Raw genomic sequence first — 14892 nt, 5'->3', positions numbered from 1 at the left:
AAAAGTTGTGCCCATGCTCCAGTTCATATGCTGAATTGGAACTCCCAATGTGATGGTGTTAGAAGGTGGAGCCATTTGGGGGTGTCTAGGTCATCAGAGTGGGTGGAGCCCCATGAATGGGATTAGTGCCCTTATAAAGGGAGCCCGCAGAGCTGCCCAGCTGTTCCCACAGGTGAGGACACAGTGAAGTGACTGCCCTCTAGGAACCAGAAGTGGGCGTTCACAAGACACCGAGTTCGCCCAAGCCTCGATCCTGGACTCCCCAAGAACTGTGAGCAACGCATGTTTGCTGTCCATCAGCTGCCTGGCTATGGTATTTGTGTGTTTTTATAGCGGCCTGAACAAATTAACACAGAGTTAGGCGCTTTGCCTCTTGACTCTGTTATTGTTTTACTTTCTTCCCCACCTCATCCCGTGCCTATCTGTCTGTCTGTCTCTCCCTCTCTCATTCTTTCTCTTCTCCCCTGGATCCATCCATTTCTCCCTCCTTCCCTCCTCATGACTCATTATTTATTTAAAGAAAATGTGAATTTAAAGCCATGTCCATGGGATCAGGTGAAGACAAGATCGAAAAGCGTAATAACCCTTCACCCCAAATGCCCATGATCTCTTCCTCTCTCTCTCTCTCTCACCCTTACTCTCCTTCCTCCCTCTCTTCCTCTAGGCCCTCCCCTCTCTCTTTCCTTCTCTCCTTTCTTTCAGGTGGATACACTCAGTTCTGCACATCCTGCTGCAAAGCGGCTGCGTTAACACCGTCTGCCCTCTGAGTGGGAGCCATGCGGGCAGGGACTTGGGGCTGAGCCCTCCTCCTGCTCACGTATGAGAGGCCCCGCTCCCCCTGCTCAGGTATGAGAACCTCCACGTGGCAGGTGATGGGGAGCCTTAGACTTCTCCCCCAGACCAGTCCCTCCTTTAGGATGGCCCTGTTCTCGGGTCAGGGACCCTGAGAGGACGCTCTGCCCTTCATCAGAGGGAAGGCATGTGGCTCCGAGGTCTCCTCTTTCAGACCCGGCTCAGGCCAAGCTGGCACATGCTGGCTGAGGCTTTTCCCCTCGGACAACGTGTCCACGTTTCCAGCCCCAAGCTTAGTCCCCGGTAGGTGCTGCACAAATCATCAATTCCCACCCCTTCCCTTACGGACACAGGAAACGTCTCGGATTCTACAGTCCTGGAATGGCACACGTTCTTAATTAAACACAACGATGATCGATGTTACCTGTGAATGAAGTAGTGGGTGATGACTCCGTTTGGCTTTTTGGGTGGCATCCACGTAACCTCTATGCAAGTGGACCCCAGGGCCCTAAGAACAGGGGGGCTCAGATCCATTGGGGCCGCCTCCGATGTTCTGACCAACGTCACACTGCTCACTCCACAGCTTCCTTGGAAAAAAAAATCAAGACCTTTAGTAACTTACCAAGCAGGGAAAATATTTACATATGCACATAGAAGGGTAAGGATATCGTGAAAATCATTTTATCTGAACTTTCATATACGCATTTCTACACATATTTGAGATGAGTATTGTAAACTTCTACAGAATTTGAATATTGAAATACAGAATCATTTTTGGAAGATTCAGTAATTAATTACCACATCTTTATAGAGGCAGAGGCAAGAAAGCTTATGCTCGTCTGAACTGAGGTTCCTCTAGTTCAGTGGTTCTCAACCTTCCTAATGCCGCGACCCTTTAATACAGCTCCTGGTGTTGTGGTGACCCCCAACCATAAAATTATTTTCGCTGCTACTTCATAACTGTAATGTTGCTACTGTTATGAATTGTCATGTAAATATCTGATATGCAGGATGTATTTTCATTGTTACAAATTGAACATCATTAAAGCATAGTGATGAATCACAAAACCAATATTTAATTATATATGTGTTTTCCGATGGTCTTAGGTGACTCCTGTGAAAGGGCCGTTCAACCCCTAAAGGGGTCTCGACCCACAGGTTGAGAACCGCTGCTCTAGTTCATCATAGTCCTAGCAACAAAGCGATAATGTGTTTAATTTTTTTCTTTCTTATGCTTAATTTCTTAAGTTGTGACCTATACATCTTCTATGCTCTTAATCATTTTTTGCCAGTATTTTAAAAGAATGACCATCTCTCAACACGCAGGAATCAAACAATTAACTTGAAGGATATTGGTTCTTCATCGCCTGGATGGAGGGACCCAGAGAGGAGACGTTGATTTTAATGTAAATCAAGGGAACATCAATGAAAATCTATTTCCATGTTGATTTGCTGAAGACCCCATCGGGGACAGCAATGCCCTTCAAACCGAAAGGCCTTGGTCTGGTTTGCACAGAGAAGTGGGCAAACTGAGCCACATTTTCAGAATGAAAGGAGAGCAAAATCACTGACGCCCTCGTCCTAACCAACTCTATGGCAACTAGTACTCACCTGACGAACAAAATAAACTAACAAAATAGAAACAGACTCACAGGCACAGACAACAGACTGACAGCTGCCCGAGGCGAGGGGGCTGGGGGCTGAATGCAAAAGAGGAAGGGATTAAGCAAAGAAAAACTCAGAGACACAGACAACAGGCTGGTGATTATCAGAGGGAAAGAGGGTGGGGGAAGTGGAAGAGGGTAAAGGGGGAATAACTGGTGATGGAAGGAGACTTGACTTGGGGTGGGAAGCACACAATGCAATGTACAGATGATGTTATAGAACTGTACACCTGAAACATATAATCGTATGAACCAAAGTCACTGCGGTAAATGAAAAAACAAGACAAAACAAAAATGAAAACAAACCCAAAAAACAGAAGTTCTGCCCTAACCTGTTTGGCTCAGTGACAGAGCATTGGCCTCGGGACTGAAGGGTTCCGGGTTCGATTCCGGTCAACGGCACATGCCCTGGTTGTGCAAGAGGCAGCCAATCAATGAGTCTCTCTCATCATTGATGTTTCTCTCTCTCTATCCCTCTCCCATCCTCTTTGAAATCAATAAAATATATTTAAAACAAACAAAAAAATCCCAGAAGTTCCTATGGGACATGTAACAGTCTTATATTCAACATTTCTTTAACCTAAGATGAAGTACACCAATATGAGTTCCATTTTTCCTTTTCTTAGCAATTGGGTGTTATATAATATAGAACATTTAAGCGTGAGAGAGGCAGATGACTTCACTGACCACTAGTCTAAGTCACACAACTCAAGGTGACAGGTTATGTACATAAGATAGGGGTCAGGGAAGTGTCTTAAAATATCTATGATTCATTTGAGTGTAACTCAACTTCTAAATAATGCCCCCTTTCTCACCAGCCCCTCCCGAATAAAATTTAAACAGAACCAAGGTGACCACATTGCCCATGCGATGTTTGTAATACCCGACTTGTCTTATAACTACCAGCGATCCCTCTGTGCGGTGCAGGTGTTTTTCCTTTCAAGGGCCTGATAAAACAAGACTTTGCAAAACCACTCTTTTAATTCTATATTTAAATATTCATGATTTAATGTGCAGAAATGCATAATGCTCCACTCAATACCAGGCGCTGATTTTTCTGGGTAAATAGCTCAGGACAAATGAGAAATGAAATGTTAGCCTTTGTATTTGAATTGAGAATCTATCCCTTCTTTTTTTTTTAAATATATAAAATCTTTTTTTTTTTTTTATAATAGCCCAGAACAAGTGTCTGAAAGACATTCACCATTTTGACACGCTTGTATCCTTATCTCATACGGTGTAAATGGAGCCAAATTTCCCAGCAGGACGGACTGACGCTGACCCACAGCGGAGGTGACAGGTGCCACGCTGCCAGCACTGAGTAGGACACTGTACTCCACGGGCATCTGGGGGATCAGTATCCCTTGAGAGAGAGAGAAAAAAAACACATGTCTACGCTGCACAGAATGATCAACAAATGTCTATCTCTTAAGAACAACATATATTTAAACTTTTATAACATCAGGGCATATTACTGCTTAATATAGCAATTAAAAACGGCATGCAACGTAAACTGGGAAATACTAGAACGCATATTCCAAAGTAAGAAATGAGCATCACCATTTAAAAAAAACAAATGAAGTATAATAGTTCTTTTCAGAGAGATACTCTACAGGCAAATAAATACAAAGCACATTTCACCTCTTAAAAAGTACAAGGCAATTAGAAATGGTGTCATAGGCTTTTCCTAGGCTTACTCTTTTTTTTCTCTCGTTTTTTAAAATAAATATATTTTATTGATATTTTACAGAGAGGAAGGAAGAGGGATAGAGAGTTAGAAACATTGATGAGAGAGAAACATCGATCAGCTGCCTCCTGCATGCCCTCTACTGGGGATGTGCCCACAACCAAGGTACATGCCCCTGACCGGAATCGAACCTGTGACCCTTCAGTCCGCAGGCTGATGCTCTATCCACTAAGCCAAACCGGTTGGGGTTCCTAGGCTTACTCTTAAGATATATATATATAGATATACCTATATATCTATATATATATATCTATCTATCTCCCCTCTAGTTTCGCTTGTGACAATAATTTTTCTGCAGGCATTGTGTACGCATCTAGTCTGACACAGATCTTTGACATAATAGCCCATAAAGTATCCAAATCAGAGCCTACCTAGAGAATCCCCAGTGCATTAATTATGGAGTCAGGACAGTCCACTCTGTCAGTGAGACTTTCGGGTCTGAATACATATGAAATTTGGGTTTGAAAACTGTCATTTTTCACAATACATCCCAACGACAGGAGGTCTTGTCATGTGAGCCTCTTCACAATGCAGTCATATGATTGAATGTCTGTAAGCTTTATTGGATCACGCTCAACATACACACTGGCTTAAGGGGAGGAATGGGCCTTGAATGAGGAACAGAGTAAGTTTTCCCACGAAGTTTTCTCACTGATCTGACGATCATCACGTTTATGGGTTTAATGATTTACCTTTGTGGTAACTAAGTTTAACGTTGTCGTAGAAACAATGAAATCTACGGCACAGGACTCAACCCAGGAGACGGGGTCTGAAGAACGCAATGTGGTTTTGCTTCTGGCAGCTATAGCCTCAGTACACAAACGGCACAAGAGCTGCTACAAACCAGAGCTGCGCGGGGATTTGTGAAACAGATAAAAAATAGGAGTCTCTGACGGAAACACTGATCACAGGCAAAGGACTGGCCACTTGCTTCCTTTGGAAAAGTGCTGGACTGTGTTGCACCGAGACTGAGAATTTTCACTTTAAATGCAGAACCTCCTTGTTAAACCACCTTTTACATTTTAATCCTCACCCGAGGGCATTTTTCCACTGATTTTAGAGAGAGTGGAAGAGAGAGGGAAAGACAAAGAGGAATATCAATGTGAGAGAAACACACCCACTGGTTGCTTCCTACACATGCCCTGACCAGGGCCTGGGTTAGGGGGGAGCCTGCAACTGAGGTACGTGCCCTTGACCGGAATCAAACCTGGCACCCTTCGGTCCACAGGCCAACGCTCTATCCACTGAGCCAAACTGGCTAGGGCTCTTTTACATTTTATATGTAAAGCTTCCTGCACACCCACTACTGGGGATCGAGCCTGCAACCAGGGCAAGGAATCTAACCAGCGACCTCCTGGTGCACTGGACGATGCCGAACCCACTGAGCACCACTGGCCGGGCGAGGCACAGTCCTGACCTAGGTTTAAACACGGCTAGCCAAAGCACCAACCTGCAGAGGCACTTCTCACGTCTTGGCTAATCAAAAGCAAATGTCCTTCGCGTCCACCGAGGAGGGGCGGAGGCGGAAAACGCCCCTGGACGCTGCGAGCCTGTCAAACACTGACACGCGTGCAGGAAGGAGGCCCCTCCACTGTCACAAATTCCAGGACGGTGACATGACAGCCCCCTGTGTCCCCGCCAAGCCCGTGCCATCTGCAAGGAGTCTGAGCTGGCCCGGCCCCCTGGTATTCCACTGGCTAACTGGGATGAAGTGGGCATGTTTGTGAGAGTCAGCTGGGAAGCCCCGAGACCGGGTTGGCCCCCGAGTTCCTGCATTTATGTCAGACCGGGAGGAGCAGTGGAAACCCGAGTGAGCCAATTTCCCCTAAGTGCAAATGGCAGCTGCGTGATTCCGTGTCAAAGCTACCCGGCGCCCGGTGACAGGCTGCCGCAGCCCATTTCCCCGCTCGCTAAAGAACAAGGGGCCCGGTGCTTAATATTCCTTGCAGGGCCCCCTTTCATAATTTACAACAACTAGATGCTGATAGGTTATTTAACATTTATGAAGTTAAGATGTAATCAGAAAAACCCTGATTACCTTTACAAATACAAAAGTTAAATTATTCCACTTTTCTCTCTCTCTGTGGTTTCATTTCACAGCAGGTGCGTACTTTACAATGGGACGAGTCAATCAATCTTTAAAAAATATATATATTTTTTAGGAGCTGGAGCAGGAACAATTCTAACAGGGAAACTATTAATTCAGCTTGATAGCCTCATTTGCTTCAAAACGTCGGTTGCACTTAACATACTGCTTTTAAGAGGTCAGCCTAAATTCTCCTTGGTCCAGGTAGGAATAATGTGGCTATGTCCTTTTGGGGGTGTGAAAGGGAAACACACATCCAAAGTTTGAATGATAGTTGTCACCTTATGCACTCTATCCTATTACATAGCAGCGTTCCTGGCAGGAGGGACAACATCTCACAGTGTCCAGAATCACGCCTTCCCCGTGGGTGGGGCTCAGGAAAGATTCTCATGTCAGTGACAATGAATGGATGAATTAATCCATCCAAAGGCAAATGAACTGCATCCATGAAGATGAAGCTACAAGCGCAGTGACCCTGCTGGGTTGCTGGTGAACGACCCTTGAGCTACTCTGCCCTCATTCATATGTGCCATACCTACAGCAAAGTTTGTGAGCTTTCGATCTGTATCAGAGTAGAATGCAGAGAGAATCATTTACTCCCCGCACTGTTTACACTGACAAATAGTGAGAAAATATAGCACAGTGGTTGTGACCACAGAATTTGGAGTCAGACTCACTGTGATTCGGCTCTGACACCGACGTGACGAACCAAGAAAAATAGCTCATCACATCTACACTGACTTTCCTCATTAGTAATGTAGGGAAGACCATGGGCCACTACAAGATGCACTGAGCATTAACTGAAATATGTGTTAATCTTGTACAAAAATGCCCAGTACATATTAGAACTCAATAAAGTAAGATACATTTAGTTAAACACCCAAAGCAAAGGCAACAAAAGCAAAGTAAACAAGTGGGACTAGAGCAAACTAAAAAGCTTCTGTACAGTAAAGGAAACCACCAACAAAATGAAAAGGCAGACTATGAAATAGGAGAAAATACATATAAGCTACATACATGATAAAGGGTTAAATACCCAAGTATACAAGGAACTCATACAACTCAATAGCAAAAAAAAACAACAACAAAAAACAGCAACAACAAAAGCAAACAAACAAATAAAAATAATCCAATTTAAAAAATGGATAAAGGACATGGAGAAACATTTTTCAAAAAAAGATACACAAATGGAAGGGTGCGATCCTTCAATTATAAGATGAATAAGGCCTGAGGATCTAATGCATAACATGGTCACTATATTTGAAAATACTGTGTTCTATAACTGGAATTTGCTAAAAGAGAACTTAAGTGTTCTAATAAAAATATGCAAATAAACCAAAAATCATTAATATAAGTTCTACATTTCTCCTGAAACTCACGGTCACTTGGTTATAAGAAAAGTGAAACACTTGCCAATGTTGAATCATCCCATTTAATGCAACATGATTCTTAGAAATCTGAATGCCCATTTCCCCTTTAAGTGGACAGTATCTGATCTAATACCTAGTACACTGCAGTTAATGATCTAACACAGTGGTCGGCAAACTCATTAGTCAACAGAGCCAAATATCAACAGTACAACGACTGAAATTTCTTTTGAGAGCCACATTTTTTAAACTTAAACTATATAGGTAGGTACATTGTTATTAACTTAATTAGGGTACTCCTAAGGCAGTGATGGCGAACCTTTTGAGCTGGGCGTGTCAGCATTTTGAAAAACCCTAACTTAACTCTGGTGCCGTGTCACATATAGAAATTTTTTGATCTTTGCAACCATAGTAAAACCAAGATTTATATTTTTGATATTTATTTTATATATTTAAATGCCATTTAACAAAGAAAAATCAACCAAAAAAATGAGTTGTCGTGTCACCTCTGACACGCATGTCATAGGTTCACCATCACTGTCCTAAGGCTTAGGAAGAGCCACACTCAAGGGGCCAAAGAGCCACATGTGGCTCGTGAGCCGCAGTTTGCCGACCACGGAGAACGCCAAGTGGTCCAGTGTCTACAGAAAGGCCACACTGTGGCTAGCTACCCTTTAATCAAAACTTGATTAATAAAAAAACATTTATATTCCTAAGCAATACTAATTGAAATTTCTCAGTAGAAGAATTGTTGCCAATTCTTTTCTTTAATGAACTCAGCGATATATGTGGAAGGAAAAGCACAAGTATTCTGACATTATGCGTTAAGCCTAAATAACTCACCATCTTTAGGGAGAAAAAGTGCCTGCTACATGCGATGACATTGTTAATTAGAACATGATTAGGGCTAGCAGAGTTCAAAATATAGTCATCACCTTGATAAATGAGAAAGGCTCATCACTGCATCCAGAGCTTAAATAATTTTGCATGTTTAGATTCTCAAACAGCAGGGAGATCTGTCTCCATTATTCTGAGCAAACCATTTGTGTACCATGAAGCAATTTGCTTCCTCATTTTCTATACATTTTCACCCACTAAAGTAGCGTGGGTCCTCAGGTCTCTTTCATATCAATGTGCGAGTCCTGACCCCAAGGTTCAGAGCTGGTAGAGGTGGGAAGACATGTTTGGGAATAAACCAACCTGGTCGACATCGTCTATAGATTTGAATAGTAATGGCCAGCATGGACCCAGTGCCTACTAGATGTTTTGCAATGCTGTCTCGCTGACTTCACAGAATAGCAATAGCAATGCAGAGCAGGCATTTCATCTCTTTTTCACAGAAAGAAATATCAAGATATTTGTAAACTGAAAACCCACTTAATTGCCTAGGTATTTCTCTATAGCCAACCAACCACCTTGACTTTGTTCTCTGAGCATGTGTGAGATCCCTCAGTCCATACAGACCCAAAACCAAAATACACGTAACCCCTCCGCCCCCAGTTAATTTTCCCACTATTTTCACTTTGGGCATTCAAAGGACACTGGTTTGATTTCTGTTTTCGGAGAATTAGTTTTACTGGGCGTGGGTGATTCATAGTCCCTAATCTTCTGGGACCTTTAAGAAAGGTTTAGCTTCCTCGATTCCATCTAAGAACTTCTTTTAAAAATATTTTTCTTGATTTCAGAGAAGAAGGGAGAGGGAGAGAGAGAGATAGAAACATCAATGATGAGAGAGAATCATTGACTGGCTGCCTCCTACACACTCCCTACTGGAGATCGAGCCCAGCACTGGGGCATGTGCCCTTGACCGGGAATCGAACCGTGACCTCCTGACTCATAGGTTGATGCTCAACCACTGAGCCATGCCAATTGGGCTCTCCAGGAGATTGGTACTCAGTATTTCCAGGTGATTCTTATGCTCATTCAGGCTGAGTAACTCCAGGTAGGGATGGCTGTGCCCACCTCTCAGCTCTGCCTATGAGGTAATATCTTGTAATGGCAGGAGGCTCTGATCTATACCCAGAGAGCTCCTGATTGTGAGCAAATAAACAGTTCCCAGTCATTACAGGGTTGTTTTCTTCCTGTTTAAAATATATATTTGTGAGAATCCAGGAACAGAAAAATATTTTTATTATCCCAATCAAAACACAGCATGAGGTACTTCCCAATAAAATCAACCGCAGATTATACACGAGTCAAAATCACCTGCCTGTTTACTGAGTTTGAAATCCTTCTAGGCACCGGGAAAAGAGTGTAATTTAAGATTTTAATCTTTCCATATATTACAGGGTTTCTGTAATGGATTTTGTGCATCTGAAACTAAAAGACTGACAGGTTTGGATATTATAGATTTATTAACCATTGGTTACACGGGCAGAGTTAGTGTGTAAACCTTTTCTGCAATAGCTCCAGGGCTGGGTTGGAATGAGCAATTTCTGCAGAGCTTGTGGTAGACAAGAGTTAAGATTCTATTAAAGAAGCAAAAGATGTATTATATGTCACAATGATCCCTTTCTAAATGGAAACATTTTTCATTAAACACAGATGTAGGATGTTGAACTCAAACAAAAAATGGCAAAATATGGGGAAATATGAAAGAATTCTTAAAAATGGACTAACCCCCATCCTGCTGTTTTATAGTCATGATGGGGGCCTTGGGACCAAGCAAATGTTGGAGCAAATACATTTTTTAAAAAGTGAGTAACTAAAGGCAAAAATAATTATTTGAAAATCACTGTCACTAACTAGAATATTTCAAAGCAGATAATGCCAATTATATATATTACCTCATTCAGTTTTTATAACGACTCTGTACATGCAGGAACTGCCGTTTTCTCCATTTTACAGATGGGGTGACAGACCGAGAGAGAAAAAATGGCTGTTTGAGGTCAGCTAATAGGTGGCATCGCTGGGATCTGAATCCTCGTTTTCTTATCCACCCTGCCCCCCGCCACTTGGGTGTCTTAAAAGAAAGAGGTTTCCAAATCCTTACTAAGTAGGAAGCCTTCAGATGATCAATGGTCACTTATCCATGTGATAATGTTAAAAGCGCAGGTGACGTGGTGAGCCAGGGACCTCCCTGGTCACATGGCTCTCTGAGAGTCTGGTTGGTAGAGGACCCTGGTCTGAGTCTGAGAACCCGCCAGTCAATAGGATGGATCTGGTGCCAGACGGGCTCTGTCCGGCCTCATTTTACTCTGTGGCACGAAAACACGATAGAACTATCAAAACGCCAAGGAGCAATATGCCGAAGGTCGCAAGCCAGCGCTGCTATTCCGAGAAGTAGAAATCAGTGCCGTGATATACGTGTGAAGAAGCAGACATTTTTAGGCCCTGGTACTTGAAATAAAGCATTGCTTTGATAGAATAACATATATCCGGGTATCTATATATCTCTATATCTAGCTATTGTAGGCATGTATATGTAACTTATACATGCATAGCTGCAAAAGTATGGCTTGGATTATTTTGTTTATATTATTCAGGAAACATGATTTCCTAAATTCACATACATAAAAGCCTTACTTGCAATGAATGTCCTCTAAAATGTTTCTCCCTCCCTCCCTCCCTCTCTCTCTACACACACACTATTTATTTACCTGGTGGGGTCCAGGCTACGAACACGGAGTAAGGCCCAATCACAGTGATATTGTAGGGAGCATGGATTTCTTCTGGTGTCAGGAGAGGTGTCTGTATGAGGTACTCGTCACTAAAACTACTGCCGCCTCCAGTTGTGGCTTCCAACTTGTAAATGTATCTAAATCAGAAAGCAAAACATGCTGTAAGGCAAAGCATGAGAGGACTGAACAAGGGTTGCTGGTTTTTCTACCCACAGCTTAGTCCGAAATTTGTGGCAACCTGCAAACTCCTTGTTCCCTGTTTAGAAACTGAGCCACAGACTAGGTAGTTTGTCTAGCAAGGGCAGGATTGCCTGCAGGTAATCACTATTTCTGTCCCTCCCCACTTTATTTTAAATAATATATTTTTATTGATTTCAGAGAGGAAGGGAGAGGGAGAGAGAAATAGAGACTTCAGTGACGAGAATCATTGATTGGCTGTTTCCTGCACATCCCACGCTGGGGATCAAGCCTGCAACCTGGGCATGTGCCCTGACCTGGAATGGAACTGTGTCCTCCTGGCTCATAGGTTGACACTTAACCACTGGGCCAGTTTATTTTTAACCCTCTAGAAATCCATGGCTTTTCTTCAAGATTTCAGGAGCACCTTGGAGTGCGCTAGTACACTGTGGAGGATTCCAATTAATCTTCCCCATTTTTAAATGGGTTAGAGTTCAGGGAAATATGTTTAGAGGAAGATGTTTCTAAATTGATCTGCCATTCTCTACAATAAAACTAAATTGATCTTTATTCTCAGCAATAGAGCATCTGTTGATCTAAAATATATCTTGTCTCTGCTGAGAAATGAATTGCAAATAGTGGATTTCCCCCCTAAAACCACCCAGGTCTATAGAGAGTGTAGCAAGCAGAGAAAACACTGTATCAGAAGAAAAGGTAGTTGACGTAAAACAAAACTCTTTAAATTTCTTTTAGTGCTAGTTTAGGAATGCATAATTTGAAGATATGATAATTTTTAAAGTTTAATACTTTGTGTTTTTTTATCTACTTAAAAATTCTCATGCTTTCAAGTCATCTAGAAGATTTTTAAGGAATTTCGTGTATCCTGAAGACTAACATAATGAGCTAGCTCTTGGATCATTGACATCTGAAATGGATTCAATGATCTCATCAGCTAGTCAATGGCGAATGAATGAGGAGATTAACTAATTAATTGAATATTGTTTCAGTGGGAGATACACTCTTTCAACCCTGAAAAATCTAAAACTCTGTTTGATTGGTAAAGTCTTCTCTTAGTTTACCTGCTGTTATGCGCCAGGTTTTGATCAGTGAAATGCTGGTCCTCGCTGCCCCCCAGGAAAACCGAGGTCCCATTACGAATCAGCTGATACCGAGAAATGAGGCCGTTGGGCCTTTCCGGCGGCCTCCAGTATAATTCCACGGCTGTAGAATTGATGATAAGGTGTCGAGGTGTCGCCCACACGCCTGGCAAAAATAACACAATGAGGGTTCAGTGTTAGGATACAATACACATCTCATCAATGTCACAGCATACTCGGATGCTCTTATCTGTTGATAAAACAAATATCATTGCAAATGAGAAGATATTTTTACTTTGGAGGTGAAATACACAATTGGATATATATATATATATATATATATATATGGCTTTATTTTATTTTTGAATTGCCCTTAAAAAGTGAATGTCATCCGAGTAGGGATGGGAAACTTCTCTGACGTGGCTGTTGCTCTGAATGTAATCAAGACCTAAGGGAATATGTGAAAGCAACATAAGCTAGTATTTACCTGAATTACCCACGTCACCAAATAAGCCTATTTTCTCTTTGCCTCTCTGACACCATGTGCTGTTTCTTTTCCTCCTTTCTCTCGGCCACTCCCTCCATCCCCACAGGTTCCGTTTCCCCTACTGAACCGCAAAGTGGCTTAGTCCTCAGAGACCTAGGTCATCGCCTTTCCTCTTCCCTCCCTTCCTCTCATTTTCTCTCCCCTTTCCCCAAACTCACTTTCTACATGATCGCCATGCAGTCTCCATTTTCTGGATCATCTGCATGCTGAACACGCCCAAGTGCCAATCACGAGGCTGAAACTCTCTCCCCAGCTTCAGTCTCATGAATCTAACTGTCTACTTGACACCTCCATTTGGATGACTAATTACACATAGAAAACTTCAAACATCCAAAACGGAACTCCGGGTTTTCCTGTCTACAATCTGCTCATTTCCCGATGTTGTCCGTCTATTGGGCCAAAAAATTTATTCTAGAGGCTTTCACTTTTCCCACCCTCAAATGCAATCTATCATCAAGTCTTGCAGGTTATCTACCCTGAATGCATATCGTTCTCTATATTTTTACTGCCATATTTCATTTTAATATTTATTAAAGTGCATTCTCCCTCTCTCTCTCTATAGGCATATATATACATATATGTAAATATATGTGTATATATATGTATGTATATATGCATGCCAATGCAATCATTTTAAAAAATAGATTTTTATTGATTTCCAGAGTAAAGGAAAGAGATAGATAAAAACATCGATGATGCCGAAACCGGTTTGGCTCAGTGGATAGAGCGTCAGCCTGCGGACTGAAAGGTCCCAGGTTTGATTCCGGTCAAGGGCATGTACCTGGGTTGCGGGCACATCCCCAGTGGGAGATGTGCAGGAGGCAGCTGATCGATGTTTCTCTCCCAGTGATGTTTCTAACTATCTATCTCTCGCCCTTCCTCTCTGTAAAAAATCAATAAAATATAAAAAACAAACAAACAAACATCAATGATGAGAATCATTGATTAGCTGCCTCCTGCACAACCCCCACTGGGGATCGAGCCCACAACCCGGGCATGTGGCCTGACTGGGAGTCAAACCGTGACCTCCTGGTTCATAGGTCAACACTCAACCACTGAGCCATGCCAGGCAGGCCAATGCAATCTTTATAAAATATATAACCCTTTTAAAAATGATTCACATAATTTCAACTCCTTATGCTAGTCTGGGTGGCCCTACATTTTTCTGGCTCTGGCCTACCAGGCACTCTTCTCTCCATCCACAAGACTCCTTTATCCCCAGATGTTTCCAGTTCTTTCCCACCTCTGGCTTCTGCACTTCCATTCCCTCTGCCTGGAACACTTTGCTCATGACACCGTGATATTTTTGCATTTGAACTTCACAGTTCAATAACGTGTGTAAATATTCCCTTGACAGGGAGGTCTTGATTAACCCCCCTTCCCTAACTCTAACTTTAATCCTATAAAATGATCCCAACCTAGTTCCTCTCTATCATATGCCCATTTCTATTTCCCTCTGAACACTCCTAGCATCATATCCCTCTTCTTTCTTTGATGTTATCATTATATTCATGTTGTTACAATCATACAGTTTACTTCTTTCTACTGTGTCAGTACAGTTTGCTCTATGGGTCTTCCCTGTGTTATATGTCAGTCTTTGTAGATAGCACAATGCCTAAGGAATGCTGAATGAATACATTTGTTGGAAATAGCTCTCCTGTAAATTACTATGCTAAGCATTCTAGGCAGTTCCAACAATTATAGGGACGACTAAGACGTGGCTCATTCCTTTAAGGAGTCTACCATTCTGTTAAAGGATAAAATATGTGCACAAATAACTATCATTCCAGGTCGA

General features: G+C 42.3%; 1 protein-coding gene across 1 annotated transcript in view; it reads right to left on the bottom strand.

The window, feature by feature from the left end:
* USH2A (usherin) overlaps nt 1-14892 on the bottom strand; it is a 398687-nt gene that overhangs the window by 63066 nt on the left and 320729 nt on the right. Inside the window, 4 exon segments of the mRNA XM_070401429.1 lie at nt 1217-1379; nt 3661-3819; nt 11256-11413; nt 12533-12716. Of these exon segments, the coding sequence (XP_070257530.1) occupies nt 1217-1379; nt 3661-3819; nt 11256-11413; nt 12533-12716 (664 nt within the window).

The sequence above is a fragment of the Myotis yumanensis genome, unplaced genomic scaffold (assembly GCF_028538775.1).
Source record: "Myotis yumanensis isolate MYYU_CA2020_CCGP unplaced genomic scaffold, mMyoYum1.0.hap1 SCAF_22, whole genome shotgun sequence".
Classification (NCBI taxonomy): Eukaryota; Metazoa; Chordata; class Mammalia; order Chiroptera; family Vespertilionidae; genus Myotis; species Myotis yumanensis.
Note: the sequence above shows the minus strand (reverse complement) of the source record. Positions and strands in the feature narration are given on the sequence as shown.